The following is an 18,662-nucleotide window of genomic DNA, read 5'->3' on the forward strand; positions in this document are numbered from 1 at the left end:
TCTCCTCTATATTCGACCACAAAATCCCCCTTTTGAAAAGGCGACAGGGCAAACACACCCCGGCCTGTTCACAGAAGTAAGAGTTAGTAAACAAATGTATTGCCCATGTTGGCAACATGGCGCAGACTGTAAAAAGAACTCTGAATTCACCTATGACACATCTTATCTAATTTTACGTAATAGTACTAAGACACTATGAAATATCCCAAGCAAACATCTTCAGTACTAAGTACAATTAACACTGACTACAGAGACACACTTGCCTTTGGTGGGGTTTATGTATTTAACCTCTAACATGGCAGTCTGGTCTGTGGCACTGATGGCATGTTGTTCCGCAATACTCTGAGAGGTTACCTTCCTTCTCGACATTTTACCTGTAGAGAATAGATTAAAGGGGAATTTCACAATTTTGAACTTAAGCCCTATTTACAGTCCCTCTACCATGAACCTGAAACATAGAAACAATAATTTCACTGATCGTTCCAGGATTGAGCTAGTGACAGCTTTTGTGCAGGCTATAATGGAAGTCATGTGTCAATGTGGCCAGCTGGAAATCATTCAAAACACCATTAAACTCTTGTTTTCAAAGTCAGGAAAATGCTCACTGGTGTAGGCTTTTCAGTCATAGGTTTCCGTTCAACAGTAAAAAAATTAAAATTAAAATTGTTTCTGGTCTACAGTTGTCCAATCAACTGTTGAACGGAAACCTATGACTGAAAACAACATTGAGACCAGGCTCTCCCCCCTTGCTAATACCACACATAACTGCATTGCATTTTGCATACTACATTATAAAGTCACCGAGTCAGGAGTGAGACTCATTCGCTTGCTGAATGCCAGTTACACCTAGTGCGCAACAGTTACAAAGCTCAATTTTTAATAAATAAATATTAATATAAAATAGAAATGGCACTAAAATTCAATAAACTGAACTGTGTCCTATTTCTCCAATGTAGTGCAATATTTTGGGTTGTTTTGGAGTGACTGAGTCACATAACCTGGGAGCTATTGAAAAAAAATATGATTTTTGCATTAAAATATTATTATAAAATAGAAATGGCACTAAAATCCAATAAACTGAACTGTGTCCTATTTTTCCATTGTAGTATAATATTCTGGGTTGTTTTGGCGTGACTGGGTCACGTGACGTGCAAACTATTGAAACATATATTTTGACATTTGTAATGTGTAATTTGTTGATGGTCCCTAACCATTTGCACTGACTACGAAGTGGTAGGCTGGAAGACCGTTGCGGGCTATTTCAATATCTAATTGTTCAATCTCAATCTCCGCCGCTGTGATAACAATATTACTACTGTTCACATTATTTATGTAGGCTATGTTATGTAGTAATTAAAGTCACCTCACTCACAGTACTCAGGCGTATAGAGTAGGGTTATTGTCACACTATATCGGTTGCACCTGGCGGGTGGGCAATAATCCAAAACCAGCGCGGGAATAGGCTCATCTTGAAGCTTAGGTGTTCGCATTGTTGCAGTCTTTCACAAACCGATGGCTATATTTCCCTCACAAAAAAGCTCTCATTCTCTCCGTCGCTCTCCGCCTGGCGCGTGTGTGGCTATGTTGAGCAATACTTGCTCCATATTGTGCAATAGGCCTACCTGCTCCGAGAGCGAGTGAGACAGTCAGATATCTCTTCTGATAATAAGGAATAGCGAAAATGCTTCTTAAACAATAGGCCTATATTAATCTTATTGCAAGTTACATATCTTACCTATCTTTTCACTGCGGTATCAATATTTGAGGGGATTATTATTAGGCTACTTTGGGGGGCGATCCATACGGATCACGGCATTGGCGTTGGGCACTATTTCGGGGCTCCCCCGCAGGGTCGATCTAAACCAGTAATAATAGAGGGATATGGACACCGAGTTCATTTCATGCTTTTTTTAAAATAATTATTTTCTGATTAGCAACAGGCATCATTGACAAATACAAACCAGTGGCTCTGTATTCTTTGTAACATTTAGGACGGAACGGTTCATACAACATAACATTCTGTAAAATAAAAGTACAAAACAAAAAACATATCCTGTAGGCTATTTAGTCCTAGAGGCTACTGCAGTCAGGAGCTGCTTTCTACATGTGTTGTAGGCTATTATTTTATACGACCGCGTCTCCTGGCATTCTTCTGCGCAAAGTCTCTTTGAATCTAGACTGTGTGCGTGTCGGCTCTCAATACGGGTTGATAACCCAGACAGTCTCTTGCGACATTATGCTCCTCGAATATGTCATTATTAGTTGTGAATGAGCAGGGTTTGTGCAAGGTATTTGATTGTGCCACGCTCAATTTCCTTCATACTGTAGTAGGCCTAGGCATGCTCTAATGCGGCATTAGGACAGGATCTGGAAAGGCACTTGCGGACTCAGACAGATCCATGTCTGTTGCGTGTCAGTAGCCTACACGGGGACGCAGAAAAGAAAATCACCGTGCAACTTCGCTCATTCCAACAAATCTAGGCGATATTCGAGTTGGGCAATAGTCTAATGGGGCCTCCAATGCTCCGGGGCTCCCCTGCACCGCGGGGGCTGCGGGGGTCTCCGCTACGCCACTGGATCACGGATGAACTAGGCTCACGGATGAACTAGGCTACGTTCTGTTACACCACTATTAGATAGATAAACTCTATTGCAAACGTGCATATCAAAATAAAACAATACAATACGAGTTAGACTAGTCGTATAGTCGGTTACAAAACCTAGTTGTCAGTGAAAATAGTCGCTGCGCACATCCCTAGTAACAACACCATTCCATTAGACGGTGTCTGCGTTGTCCAAATAGGTAGTCCAACGCGCTTCAGCCAAGTTTAGTAAAGTGGGTTTTGGTGCTCAATAGTCCAGGACAGCATATATAAGAAAAGCTTTTTTACCTGGGCATTTCGAATAGACTACCAAAGCAAAACACTGAAGCACTCAGGTAGCCTGCGGTTATTAAAGGTGTTTCAGCACCATTCTCCGCGGAAGTTCAAAATGCGTAAATCAATTCCCCATTCAATCCAAAAAGATAGTTACTTTTATTTCAATATCTAATTGTTCAATGTCAATCTCCCGCCGCTGTGATATCAATATTACTACTGTTAACATTATTTATTTATGTAGGCTATGTTGTAAGAGATGAATGGCTGTAAGAACTCAGCTTTATTGGCATTAATTCAAACAGTGCCCTTTGCTTCCCAACCATCATCTTATCAACTTCATGTTGCTGCATTTTTTGTTTTATTCTATCATGTTTTTAGAGAACAATCAACTTTTACCAAGAGGACAAAATTAAGTCCACTCCGTCCTCGAGCGCTGAGCGCAGCGTTCCATAGGCCTAGATTAGGCCTGCTGTATTACAAACCAGCTCCTAGACTATTATTGTTCAATGATTGGGCTACATTACAATCTTATAATATAACTGCATGACGCACATGGCTCGCTCGCTCACCCCTCATCCCTTCACGCGCTCAGTTGACCACAGAAAGAAGCATTAACGGAGCGCGCGGCCTAGGCTCTTGTTTTTAAATAAAAAATGTGGGCACGACATTATCATGGTTTTGAAAGCGCATTTAGGCAGAAATATCTCGACTCTATAAGGGCATTAGTGCATGCCAATCATGGAAGCCTAACATACCACACAGATGATAAATAGACTGCTACATTACAATCTGATAATATTATAATATCATTACCTTCCGTTTGTCCAGTATATAGCCTAGGCCTATTGGCATCTTCCGGACACGTTAACTATCTAATGCAAACCTGCTCCACTTTAGGCAATGACACAGTATATGTCTATCGAACCCATTGGATATGACTGGATATGACAGGCAGATTACCTACCTATTGTCGTTTTTTCGTTTAGAATCTGGCACCGTCTTCCATCAAACGTCCCAATCGAACTGATTGAGAACACATGGCAATTGGTTAGCTAGCCTAACTCCGTTATTAGCTAACTAGAAAACACCTGGCAATTCGTTAGCTAGGCTAGCTCCCTTGCTAGCTAACGTTAGAAAACATCGCATTTGGTTAGCTAACACATTTGATTAGCTAGTCTAACGTTCGTTAAAAATAAGGGATATAGCCTATAGATGAACTGCAGAGAAGGCTAGCTTAAATGTTTGCTTATTCTACCTTCAAAACATTTAAATAAAATGTCTTATAATCAATTCGTTAGCTAGTCTAGCTCCCTTGCTAGCTAACGTTAGAGCATTTGGTTAGCTTAGCTAACACATAGCATTTGATTAGCTAGTCTAACGTTTGTTAAAAATAAGGGATATAGCCTATAGATGAACTGCAGAGAAGGCTAGCTTAAATGTTTGCTTGTTCTACCTTCAAAACATTTTAATAAAATGTCTTATAATCAAGTTAGAATTGTACATATTTTCGTTTTACCTTTGTCCTTGAATTGAAGTTAAAGTCTTCATTCTTCTTATCAGCCATCATCAAATATGGATCATGGATGCTCAATCATCTCACGTGACAGACAGGTGTGCGTTTGATTGGTGCGTGGAGTGTGTGGAGTGTGTGCATTCGGCGCCAATCTGTGAACCTGCAGTACCGATTGTAGTCGTTAGAGGGCCAGCCTCACACACACTCACGCACACATTCTCAGGTTTTTGTGACGTGATGGGGGAATTTTTTTTCCTCCAAATTCTTGCACTAGGCATATCAGCAACGTCTCCCCTATTCATTTCAACCATTTTCCTGGTGGGGACCGGCTTTTTGGACCCCACAAAGATTCGGGTTCCCACACCGTGAGTGTGCGGTCAGGTCTTGGTCCCCTCATAGTAATAAATACAAACACACACACACACACACACACACACACACACACACACACACACACACACACACACAGACACACACGCACACACTCAGGCACAGGTACACACTCTCCCTCTCTCCATCCCCCCTCTCTTCTCCCTCCCTCCTTTCCTCTCCTCTACCCCCCCAACCCTCCCGCCTCAGCTAACCAGGTGTGTGTGTGTGTGTGTCTCCTGTAGGCTGGCCCAGTCCTTCCCCAAGCCCCTAGAGACCAAGCCCCTGCTGGGCCAGCGGGAGACCCCTCCTTCTGGCACGCTGCAGCAGCGTGGCGAGCGCCGCCCCCTCAGCAACGCATACGACAGCTGGAGCGAGGCGCCCCACTACGACAACACGGGCTTCGTGTCGGAAGAGGCCCCCCCAGAACCCTCCGGAAGTGGAGGCAGCAGCGCCGGGAACCCCATGCTGGGCTCCAAGCCGCGCAGCTCCTCGACACACGGCCGCCGGCCCCTGATGAGGCAGGAGCGCATCGTGGGCGTGCCGCTGGAGCTGGAGCAGACGCCGCACGCCTTCCACAACGCCCGGGCGGTGCCGCCCGACGGCCAGGTCCCTCCCTCTGCCGCCGCCGCCGCCGCCAACAACCCCTGGCAGAACTGGACGCGGACGCCCAGCCCCTTCGAGGACCGCACCGCCTTCCCCTCACGCCTTGACCCCACCCCCTCCTCTAGCCCCCGGCCGGACAGGAAGGACTTCGAGGGCGACCTGGGCGAGCTCCCGGGGGCCTTCCCCTCCGCCGGCGCCTGGGGTTTCCTGGACGCGGCGCAGGGGCGGGGCCAGGGGCAGGGAGGCGGGGCTAAGGGGCGGGGACAGGGCCAGGGCGGGGCTGCCGTCTTCGCGCACGTCCAGTCCGCCAGGAAGGAGCCCGCCAAGGTGGCCATGGCGATGAGCAAGAGCTCGGAGCGGCTGTCGCCCATGATGAAGGAGGTGAAGGCCAAGTTCAAGAAGAGCCAGAGCATCGACGAGATGGACTTGGGCTCCTACAAGGTCTACAGCATCCCCCTGGACAGCTACGGCTCCAGCGTGGAGCACCAGGGCAGCGTGGAGCGCTCCGACCTGCCCGGCTCGGGCCTGGGCGGCCTGGGCGAGCAGAGCATGTCCCGGAGCCAGTCGGCCCCCATGCTGGACGACGACCTGGACTTCGGCGCCTCCAAGTCCGGCCAACACCAGAAGCCCGCCATCCCCAAAAAGGTCTACCACTTCGATCAGAGCTTCAACCCGCAGTTGGCCCTGGAGAGACGCGCCGCCCCGCCCCCCTTCCCCAACGCGCCCGAGTACGTCAACCAGCTGGGCAAGACCCTGCCCAAGGAGCTGGTCAGCCCGCGAGGCTACCGCGGCTACCCGGGCCTGGAGGTGTTCTCGTTCGCCGGGCCGTCGGTCGGCGAGGAGGACCCGCCCACCCAGCAGCCGGCCCTCCTCCCCGCCGCTGCCGCCGCCCCCCAGCGCTCGCGGCCCGGCTTCCTGCGCCGCGCCGACTCCCTGGTGAGCTCGGCGGAGCTGGCGTTGTTCCGGCGGGTGCAGGAGGCGCAGGACCAAGTGGAGGCGCTGTACCCGCGCCAGCTGGCCTTCGCCGGCCTGCATGACCACAACAGCCTGGCGGGGGGTCTGCTGGACGGCCAGCACCCCTCCGGGGGTCACAAGAGGAACGGCCGCTACGAGGGCGACTACTCCTCCGTTTACCAGGAGCAGAAGAAGGCGGCGGCGGCGGCCTACCCCACCAAGAGCCTGACCCAGCGGCGCCCGCTGTCTGCCCGCAGCTACAGCACCGAGAGCTACGGGGCATCCCAGGCCCGGCCCGTCTCGGCCCGGCCCACCATGGCGGCGCTGCTGGAGAAGATGCCGCCGGACTACAGCCTGAGCACCTGCACGGAGAAGGGCCCGGAAGGCCTCTCCTCCCGAACCGGCATGCCGCAGAAACCCGAGGACGTGGGGTCCAAGATGCCCGCGGACTGGAGGCAGCAGCTCCTCAGACACATCGAGGCCAAGCGGCTAGACCGGGTACGACCTACGACCTCCGCTTGCACGCTCACCTCTCCTCCTCTCACTCCCGGTCTGGTTCAGCTAACGGCAGTAGCCTAGCGCTAACGCACAACGCCACACACCCCTATTACATCAGCTGCTTGTTGTTGTTGTTTTTGTTGTTGTCAGGTCACGTCTAGTCCACCGTTTGCTTCAGCTACTGTCGCTAACGGTCACAAATGCTAAACGTATGACAGGGCTGACTAACTCCTCCCCTTCTCTTTCTGTCTTCTTCTCTCTGATCTCTCTCTCCTAACTCTATATCTTTATTTAATCTAATGTATTTTCTATAAATTACCTTATAAACATTATAAACACAATATATATTTATCTTCCACATTGGAACTGAGTCTCCCAGACCCTGTTTAGACTTAAATTAAAAATGTTTTTTAAATTTTTTAACTTTAAAATGTGTTTTGGGCGATCAGATCACAAGTGGACAGCGGAACGCATCGTCGTGTACATCTGTCTGTCACGCGTCTCCAAATGTGTCCAGCGGACCACTTGTGTTCATATAGGGACCATAGTAACTCACTCACTCCTGCCTGCATGTGTGTCACACAACTGTTATGTAAACAAATCAGTGATCGGTCGGTTTGACTTTGACCAGATTTTTTTTTTTTTTAAAGAAAGAGTTTAAAGTAGTATGAAGAACTAATGTACATAATAGAACTATTCCAACTGCTTTGATTGATAGGACAAAGCAATTTGCGACTTGCTAAAAGAACACAGAATAAGGCAAAAAAGAAGAAATATTAAGGAGAAATATTATCCTGCATCGATGACATGTTTTCCTGTTACTCTTGTCAGGACGCATTAGCGTTTAAACTACTAAAGATATGTGGTTAAATGCGTCCCAGACCACCTCGGCAAGAGGTTTGAGTACAGTAAACGCTTCACTATGTGTTTTGGTGGTCGTTTACACTTGTATTAAGCACTGTCCACTTGTGATCTGATCGTCCAAAATGCATTTTAAAACCACGTCTAAACAGAGTCCCAGACAGAGATGGAACCTACAGTATCTGTTATGATATCTGTTCAGTGGAGATGCTTCTAATCGTTATCCAAGGTATCTCCAACAATGTAGCTTCTAGTCCAACACTAGGGTTGGTCTGTGTCTAATAAACACCCCCCCTGATGTTTGAAGTGCAAACATCTTTTTAGCCGCTCTAGTATCTGAGGACCGATGTATTGTTGTATTGTTGTGCGTTGACTAACGTGTCTGTGTGCTGCTCCACTGTTAACTCTCTGTTGTTGTTGTTATTGTCGTTATTGTTGTTCTGTTTGTCAAGCTCCGTGGCACCGCGGCGTCGGCAGCGCACCGCCCGCCCTCACGTCATCCGCTCATCATGTCATGTGATTGTTTCCCTCCAATCAGAGCGCTGTCCTTAAGCACAACACAGTAAACTTTGGCATGCTGTGTTCGGGGGGCGGGGCCTATGCGCCGCATGCTGGCCGGAGCATGACCATAAACCTTTACAATAACACAAAGCATGAGAACCAAAGCGCTCACTGGCTACCTCTACCCAACGTGAGTATGACCGCGGGAACAGCGTAGATTAACCCCTAACTCAGGTCACCATGGCTACTGTAAAGGCTTGGTCTGTTTACGACCTCTTCATCAACTGTATATTCATCATGTCACTTTGATATTGATTATATTGATGCATGTATAACCTCTGTTGCTATTTGTAATATCTTGGGGTGCTAATGGTGCTAGGCTGAACGTACAGGCAGTCAGGAAGGAGGCCAGCAAAGACAGCAGGACCAGTCTTTAATACACACAGACCAGCAACACAGCAGGACCAGTCTTTAATACACACAGACCAGCAAACACAGCAGGACCAGTCTTTAATACACAAAGACCAGCAAACACAGCAGGACCAGTCTTTAATACACACAGACCAGCAAACACAGCAGAATCAGTCTTTAATACACACAGACCAGCAAACACAGCAGAATCAGTCTTTAATACACACAGACCAGCAAACACAGCAGGACCAGTCTTTAATACACACAGACCAGCAAACACAGCAGAATCAGTCTTTAATACACACAGACCAGCAAACACAGCAGGATCAGTCTTTAATACACACAGACCAGCAAACACAGCACGACCAGTCTTTAATACACACAGACCAGCAAACACAGCAGGACCAGTCTTTAATACACACAGACCAGCAAACACAGCAGGACCAGTCTTTAATACACACAGACCAGCAAACACAGCAGAATCAGTCTTTAATACACACAGACCAGCAAACACAGCAGGACCAGTCTTTAATACACACAGACCAGCAAACACAGCAGAATCAGTCTTTAATACACACAGACCAGCAAACACAGCAGGACCAGTCTTTAATACACACAGACCAGCAAAGACAGCAGGACCAGTCTTTAATACACACAGACCAGCAAACACAGCAGAATCAGTCTTTAATACACACAGACCAGCAAACACAGCAGGACCAGTCTTTAATACACACAGACCAGCAAACACAGCAGAATCAGTCTTTAATACACACAGACCAGCAAACACAGCAGGACCAGTCTTTAATACACACAGACCAGCAAAGACAGCAGAATCAGTCTTTAATACACACAGACCAGCAGGACCAGTCTTTAATACACACAGACCAGCAAACACAGCAGGACCAGTCTTTAATACACACAGACCAGCAAACACAGCAGGACCAGTCTTTAATACACACAGACCAGCAAACACAGAAGGACCAGTCTTTAATACACACAGACCAGCAAACACAGCAGGACCAGTCTTTAATACACACAGACCAGCAAACACAGAAGGACCAGTCTTTAATACACACAGACCAGCAAACACAGCAGAATCAGTCTTTAATACACACAGACCAGCAAACACAGAAGGACCAGTCTTTAATACACACAGCAGGATCGGTCTAGAACAGAGACCAGAAAAGACACCAGAATCAGTCTTTAATACACACAGACCAGCAAACACAGAAGGACCAGTCTTTAATACACACAGACCAGCAAACACAGAAGGACCAGTCTTTAATACACACAGACCAGCAAACACCGCAGGATCAGTCTTTAATACACACAGACCAGCAAACACAACATCTTCAATCTACAGTAGGACACACACAGACCAGCAAAGACAGCAGGACCAGTCTTTAATACACACAGACCAGCAAACACAGCATGGTTAGTCTTTAATACACACAGACCAGCAAACACAGCAGAATCAGTCTTTAATACACAGACCAGCAAACACAACAGGATCAGTAGAGTACAGAGATTATGACTGACAGAGATGACAACTGACAGAAACAACACCAGACAGAGACGATGACGGAGATGATACCAGAGACGATGACGAGATGATACCAGAGACGATGACACAGATGATACCAGAGACGATGACACAGATGATACCAGAGACGATGACAGAGATGATACCAGAGACGATGACAGAGATGATACCAGAGACGATGACGGAGATGATACCAGAGACGATGACAGAGATGATACCAGAGACGATGACAGAGATGATACCAGAGACATGACAGAGATGATACCAGAGAAGATGACAGAGATGATACCAGAGAAGATGACAGAGATGATACCAGAGACGATGACAGAGATGATACCAGAGACGATGACGAGATGATACCAGAGACGATGACAGAGATGATACCAGAGAAGATGACAGAGATGATAACTGATGGAGACGATGATGGATATGATGACTGAGAGACTATAACAGATATGATAACAGATGACAGAATGACAGACAGATAAAACTGACAGAGATGATAACTGACAGATACGATGACACAGATGATACCAGAGACGATGACAGAGATGATAACTGACAGATACGATGACACAGATGATACCAGAGACGATGACAGAGATGATAACTGACAGAGACGATGACACAGATGATACTAGAGACGATGACAGAGATGATACCAGAGACGATGACACAGATGATACTAGAGACGATGACAGAGATGATACCAGAGACGATACCAGAGATGATACCAGAGACGATGACAGAGATGATAACTGACAGATATGATGACACAGATGATACCAGAGACGATGACAGAGATGATATCAGAGACGATGACAGAGATGATACCAGACGATGACAGAGATGATAACTGATGGAGACGATGATGGATATGATGACTGAGAGACTATAACAGATATGATAACAGATGACAGAATGACAGACAGATAAAACTGACAGAGATGATAACTGACAGAGTTGAGGATGATGATGATTATGACTGACACATAGCTTCTACACTAACTCCTGCACAATTGAGGCAGTTCCCTCAACAGAGTGTAGATGAGTTGGTCACTTTATTTAACTCCGCCTGTTTCAGCACCCTTGACTCGGTTGCCCCACTTTAAACCACACAGTTTAAACCCAAATCTTACCCCTGGCTAAATGATGCTACCCTTGCTGTTAAAACTGTGAGAGCAAGCTATTTTCCTAATATCAATAGCCTTCCTGTTGGCTCTGCCCCTCCCTGTTAGGTCTACCACTTCCTGTTAGCTCTGCCACTTCCTGTTAGCTCTGCCCCTCCCAAGTAGCTTTGCCCCTCCCTGTTAGGTCTGCTACTTCCTATTAGCTCTGCCACTTCCTGTTAGCTCTGCCCCTCCCAGTTAGCTCTGCCACTTCCTGTTAGCTCTTCCCCTCCCTGTTAGCTCTGCTCCTTCCTGTTAGCCCTGCCACTTCCTGTCAGCTCTGCCATTTCCTGTTAGCTCTGCCCCTCCCTGTTAGCTCTGCCACTTCTCCGGGTACTTTTAAATCGAGGCTAAAAACATATATTTTCTCCCTGGCTTGAATTTGTATAAATTTCATGCACATCCTTTTATCTTCTGTTCTCTGGGTTATTGTCTTGTCTGTTTATTTTATGCAGTTTTAACTCACATGCCGTTGGTCGTATTTGGTTGTTTTTAAATGTGCTTTATTATACTGTAAATGAAATGGACTGGACACAGAGATAACTGACAGAAACGATAACAGACAGAGATGATGACAGAGATGGCGACTGACAGAGACGATAACAGATATGACAGACATACGATAACAGACATGACAGACAGACGATAACAGATATGACAGACAGAGACGATAACAGATATGCTGACAGATATAATAACTGACAGATGATGACAAAGAATGATAGAGAAAATAAGTGACAAAGATGACGACTGACAGAGTAGATGTTGATGGTGACGATGATGACTAACCCAGCAATTTGCCATCCACATGTCTGCTGTCTGAAAGCCGCAGCTGTCTGTCTAACACCTAGTCTGCTCTGCTGAAGCTCTGTGTGTCAGCTACCTGTAGTGTGTGTTGCGTAGGTGACAGCCATGTGCGTCTGTGTGACATAGTGTGTGTTACCTAGGTGTCAGCTGTCTTTCTCCGTGATGTTATTGCTGCTGAAGGTAGATGTCTCCATCTGGTGGTGGTCTGGGTAATAGACTGAAGCCAGACTGAGATGGGAACAGTATAGAAGCTAGATGAGGGACCACGTAAGCCATCCGCCAGGGTATATTGGCGACTAGAGAAGTGGGTATACTCTGACTCAAGAAATGGGTATACTGTTGCAGAAATGTAAGTTTTTACATTAGTGGCGTTTAAAGAAGTCGGTATACTGTGGGTCCATGGATAAAGGAGTGGATATACTCCGTATACCTCCGTATACCCTCCACTACACCACTGCCATCAGCCATCACAGATGATCAAGTCAACTGCAATAAGTTACTGGTGTGTCTCAGCTGTTTTCTGTTCACTCTCAACATTCAGGACGCAAGGTTAGGGTTAGGCTGGGGTTGGGACAGGAGGTTGAGGTCAGGGTAGGGTGAAGGTTGGGATTAGGTTGAAGATAAGGTCCGGATTATGGCAGGGTGGAAGTTAGGTTTGGATCATGGTTGGGATTGGGGTAGGGTCAGGCTGGAGTATGTTGATGGTTGGGGTAATAGTTCCTCTGGCTAGCTGCTCTGAGTGTGTGTGTGTGTGTGTGTGTGTCTGCAGAGCCCTTCCCAGCAGGGCGGCATGCTGGACAACGGCCAGGAGGGGGCGCCAGCCGGCGGCCAGTGGGCTCCTTATTCCCTCGGCCGCAGAGATGTGCCTCCTGACATCATGAAGAAGGTTGGTACACTGTTGCCCTGGCAACACATCAAACCACAGCCCATCTGTCCTCGGTTCATCTGTCTCCGCTCAACTCTCCAGTCCCTCTGTGTACCTACAATAGAGCTGTACCTAACCAGACCCTCTGTTTAGCTAGCTATCTAACCAAACTAATCAAACTGAAGTGCTATCGTCAAAATTAGCAACCCAGTTTAGAACCGCCATAACGCCGTTAGATTTGAAAACCGGTATTGTTTAGAGGACATTTTGAGCTACTAAATAAGCTACATTGCTATCACTAAATGTCTGGTTTTATTACATTTACATTTAAGTAAAAAAAAAAAAGTGACATTGTTGCCTTAGAGATCGTAAGTTGCCTTAATAGATCGTTAATAGATCCCCTCCCACTAGCTACCTAACCAGACCAACCTACCTAACCAGACACTCTAACTAGCTAGTAGCTACCTAACTAGACCCTGTCTACCTAACCAGAACCTCTAACTAGCTACCTAACCAGCCCCTCTGTCTAGCTAGCTACCTAACCAGACCTACCTACCTAGCTAGACCCTCTAACTAGCTACCTAACCAGACCCTCTGTCTACTAACTACCTAACCAGACCCTGTCTAACTAGCTACCTAACCAGAATCTCTAGCTCGCTAACAAGCCCCTCTGTCTAACTAGATACCTAACCAGACCCTCTAACTAGCTACCAACCTATCTATAGATACCCAGACTCTAACTAGCTACCTAACCAGACCATAACTAGCTACCTAACCAGATCCTGTCTCTAATTAGCTACCTAGCCAATTAGCTACCTAACCAGACCCTCTGTCTAACTAGCTACCTAACCAGACCCTCTGTCTAACTAGATGCCTAACTATCCCCTCATTCTAGCTAGCAACCTAACCAGACCCCGTCTAACTAGCTACCTAATGAACCAGCCCCTCTAGCTGCCTAACTAGCCCCTCATTCTAGCTAGCTAGCTAACCAGACCCCATCTAACTAGCTATCTAACGAACCAGCCCCTCTGTCTAACTAGCTAACTAACTAACCAGACCCTCTGTCTAACTAGCTACCTAACCAGACCCTCTTGTCAACCTTGCTCAGTAGCTACCTAACCAGCTCTGTCATCCTTGCATCCAAACCAATCAGATTTCATGGTTGTGGGTTGAGCTGTGTGTGGTGTGTTACGTATGTGTGTGTGGGCCAGCATGCTGTCACACGCTGCACCTCATCTCTCTGTCCTCCTCCATCATGTAAGACCAGGTGTTTGCATCTTTGCAGCTTCCTGACTCTCTGCCTAATGGGCTGAATTACCCACAGGCAGGCCACGCCCCACACCAATCACAGACCATGATAGTGACCTCGGCTTCGGCCACACCCCCCCACCGCTCGGCGAGGGAGCAGCAGTACGAGGGCGCCATCAACAAGGTCTCCATGCAGCAGTACCAGAGTGGCCTGCCCATGGCCATCTCCCCCTCTGCCAGCTCCCAGTATCAGCCAGGCATGACCATGGCCATACACACCTCCAACCAGTACCAGACTGGCACCTCCTCAAACCACCCCCAATACCAGACTGGCACCTCCTCTAACCACCCCCAATACCAGACTGGCACCTCCTCTAACCACCCCCAATACCAGACTGGCACCTCCTCTAACCACCCCCAATACCAGTCTGGCACCTCCTCTAACCACCCCCAATATCAGACTGGCACCTCCTCCAGCCAATACCAGACTGGCACCTCCTCAAACCACCCCCAATATCAGACTGGCACCTCCTCCAGCCAATACCAGACTGGCACCTCCTCAAACCACCCCCAATATCAGACTGGCACCTCCTCCAATCATCCCCAATACCAGACTGGTACCTCCACCAGCCAATACCAGACTGGCACCTCCTCAAACCACCCCCAATATCAGACTGGCACCTCCTCCAACCACCCCCAATACCAGACTGGCACCTCCTCCAGCCAATACCAGACTGGCACCTCCTCAAACCACCCCCAATATCAGACTAGCACCTCCTCCAACCACCCCCAATATCAGACTGGCACCTCCTCCAGCCAATACCAGACTGGCACCTCCTCAAACCACCCCCAGTACCAGCCGGGCTCCTCCTCCAGCCAGTACCAGACTGGCATCTCCACCAACCCTCGGCCCCAGAGTGCACGCTGCCTCTTACAGACCAAAGGACAGAAGAGCATGGATGGCTTCCAGGAGCAGGTAGAATGACCCCCTCTCCATTTCTCTCTACCTCATCTGTCTGTCTCTCCCTCCATCTGTCTGTCTGTCTGTCTGTCCGTCTCTACCTCTATGTCTGTCTATACCTCTTTGTCAGTCTCTACCTGTCAAATTCCAATATTGTATATACTGTTTAAATACCGTACTATTGTGTCAGACTAAAACTCAAAACACCAATCAGAGATGTTGTTGTTGGCAACCCTGCCCCAATAGCCAACCCTAGGACTACACTAGCTAAATTGACTAAGATTGAGAGGACACCTGTGCCACTGATTGTTTGATTGGTTTCCACCTGTCTTGCTCGTCTGTGTATATATGCCTACATGTATCTCTCCCAGTCCAGTTCTTTGTCTGTTCATTATTTGCTGTAGCTGTGTTGTCACTGGTGTTTACTGTCATCTTTTTTGTTTGTAAGTTTTGTCTTTTATTCTCCACTTATTGAGTGTGTACCTTAGTTTAATCGTTTAGTCTTTGGTTTAGTTTTTTACCCCTTGTGTCATGATTTTTAAAGATATTTAATTAAAGAAGGTTTAAAGCAATACATAGCGTTTTCTCCGGTTTTCTCAGAACTGCACCCCCACAGGCTCTGCGAGTAAGTGCACTGTCGTACTGTCGTAATGTTATCAGATTGTCTTTTTCTTTTTCTGGCTTCCTCTGTGATGTTTCGCTTCGGTTTTCTCACCTCTGCCATGATATCACTGAGCTAAAAAAAACGCAGGATATCCATAGACGCCGGAATAGTTAGCTACTACTGTGTTGTTTAAGCACAACTTTGCGCATGCGCACTTCGACTGAATACTGCGTCCCGGGCTGGAGCAACGATTGCGCGCTGTGCGCATGCGTGCTAGAGCAAGTGGGGAAGCTATTTCGTTTCGAAAGACGTTTCTAAAGATCATATTACAGAGGCATGTGAAAAACCACAACAGGCCTACGCTCTATGTAAGCACAACTAGCGATTCATAAAGACAGATTGATGAAAACAACCGTTTCGCGGCAAGAAATTGGTTTTTAGAAGCTGCATTCTCAGTGCCCCGTCCGCCGCCATTACATGGATATACTTGGCTCGCGCTGGATTGTACATTTCTTCTACAGGCCTCCGAATTACACCAAAGTGATCTCGGTGAGTCAAACTTCTTATAATATGCCGTAAATGAGGTCCAGGTTGTCAAAAACGAGCATTGTCCTTTAAGAACTGCGACCTTGATGACATCATCCTGGACATCTGCAACCTTGCCCTAATGAAAAATGACAAGCCTGATATATGGTCTCTCTCCAACATCATCCCAGTGCCTAAAGCCGGGGATCTCACAAAACCGGACAACTACCGCGGCATCAGCCTGACCTGAATCATTGCAAAGATGTACAACCGCATGATACTTGACAGACTGCGGAGCGCCATCGACCCTCACTGGAGAGAGAATCAGAGTGGCTTTCAAGAGGGGAGGTCCACAGTAACTCAGACCTTGGCCCTAAGGAGGATCATCGAGGAGATGAAAAAGAAGAACATGACAGCAGTGCTGTGCTTTATTGATTTCAAAAAGGCTTTTGACTCAATACACAGAGGTGTCATGATGAAAATCCTTAAGGCCTATGATGTTCCCCCAAATTTACTTCGGGCCATAGGGACCATGTATTCGCACACGAGGGCAAGGGTTGTGATGGCAACAGCGAGGATTTTGACATCATGGCGGGAGTGTTACAAGGGGACACCCTCGCACCCTTCCTCTTTATAATAGTCCTGGACTACCCACTGAGGCAGGCAATCCAGGGAAGAGAGGAGGATCTCGGCTTCACTATAACACCTAGGAGGTCGAGAAGGTATCCCGCTGTCGTCCTAACAGACCTGGACTACGCCGACGACATCAGCCTGATATCTAACCACGTGAGGTAAGCACAAGAGTTCCTGACCAGAGTGGAAAAGGAATGTGCCAAGGTGGGTCTTGGTCGGAACGGCAAAAAAACTGTGGTCATCACCTAAAACACCCCGGAACATCTGCCCCTAGTGACAGCTGAAGGTACTGTTCTGAAGGAGGTTAACTCAACGGAGCAGGACCTCAAAGTGAGGAAGGTGCTCATGTGGAGAGCTCTAAACGGCATGAGCAAGATGTGGAAATTCAACCTCCCCCGTGACATTAAGCTCCACTTCTTCAACGCCACTGTGGAGGCCGTTCTGTGTCGCGTATATGGGCTATAGTTGCTAAGCAATGGTATAGCAATAGGGAACTATTTCGTATCGCGGAGGTCTGAAACAACATATTTAAGCAAGACTGAACACTATAAACCGGTCTTTTTCAAAAAATAAAATTAACAACAGTGCAGTGCTGTTGTATAAGAGCAATAAGACACTTGAGTTTGTGCTTTCCCGTGGCGTATTGACACGGCTGTGGTGTCTACGGCACTCCGCCTCGCGTTGTGCCTGCGACCGAACCACAGCCGTGCCAATACACCACGGGAAAGCACTACCTCTCGTGTCTAATTGCTTAAGTATGCCCATCTTGCTATACCTTACAGTTCACTCACAGCCATGTTAAAATTACGTGTTGATCAATGTTGAGTCCCAAGTATATGTGTAGTGTATGTTGTTGTGTTGTTCATCTATGAACTTGTCTGGGTCCTGTGTTGTTTATGATTGTACTGTACTGTGCTGTACATGTCCTGTGTTGTCCAGCAGCTGTGCGTGAGGATAGAGAAGAACCCTGGTCTTGGATTCAGCATCTCAGGGGGTCTCAGTGGCCAGGGAAACCCCTTCAAGCCCTCTGACATGGTGAGAGCTGCTGATACACGCCTGTCTGTCTGTCTGTCTGTCTGTCTGTCTGTCTGTCTGTCTGTCTGTTGAACCTGGATACACACCTGTCTGTCTGTCTGTCTGTCTGTCTGTCTGTTAAAGCTGGATACACACTTGTCTGTATGTCTGTTTGTTAAACCCCCTCCTCTGAAATGGTGAGACTTGCTGATACACACCTGTCTGTCTGTCTGTCTGTCTGTCTGTTAAACCTGGAAAAACACCTGTCTGTCTGTCTGTCCGTCTGTCTGTCTGTCTGTTGGACCTGGGCACACCTGTTCTGTCAGTCTCTCCACCTGTCTGTCTGTTAAAGGCCAGTTTGTGTTTCCTTTTACGTGGTGTGAAATACATGCACACCCTTTCTGCAGGTACAGAATTCAGGCGACACTGAGCTTCTATTCACAGGACAAGTTTGTTTCCGTTTTCCGCAACAGAGTTGAGGAGGCTTGCACACAGCAAGCCAGTCACACTGTAACGTTGTCTGCGACCTTACAAATGCCAGAAGGACGTGACCCTGAATCTGTCATAAAGTGTCAAATTGATCAAAATGATTTAAGTCTGCATCATACGTGATGTAGCACACAAACACTTGACCATGAATGGGCCTTAACATGTCTGTCTGTCCGCCTGCCTTAGGGTGCGTGTCCACCGGGGAGCTGTAT

At 47.4% G+C, this 18,662-nt stretch overlaps 1 protein-coding gene across 1 annotated transcript in view; it reads left to right on the top strand.

The window, feature by feature from the left end:
* The window catches only part of lrrc7 (leucine rich repeat containing 7), a gene marked incomplete at its 3' end in the record, with an annotated part of 58,469 nt that overhangs the window by 35,616 nt on the left and 4,191 nt on the right, over positions 1–18,662 (top strand). The window contains exons 20-25 of the mRNA XM_084459153.1: positions 5,007–6,819; positions 8,219–8,371; positions 12,881–12,997; positions 14,262–14,444; positions 15,120–15,200; positions 17,890–17,982. Coding sequence (XP_084315279.1) covers positions 5,007–6,819; positions 8,219–8,371; positions 12,881–12,997; positions 14,262–14,444; positions 15,120–15,200; positions 17,890–17,982 — 2,440 coding nt within the window. The remainder of the gene's footprint in view (positions 1–5,006; positions 6,820–8,218; positions 8,372–12,880; positions 12,998–14,261; positions 14,445–15,119; positions 15,201–17,889; positions 17,983–18,662) is intronic.

This window comes from Borostomias antarcticus, assembly GCF_949987555.1.
Source record: "Borostomias antarcticus genome assembly, chromosome: 26".
In the NCBI taxonomy this organism is placed as follows: Eukaryota; Metazoa; Chordata; class Actinopteri; order Stomiiformes; family Stomiidae; genus Borostomias; species Borostomias antarcticus.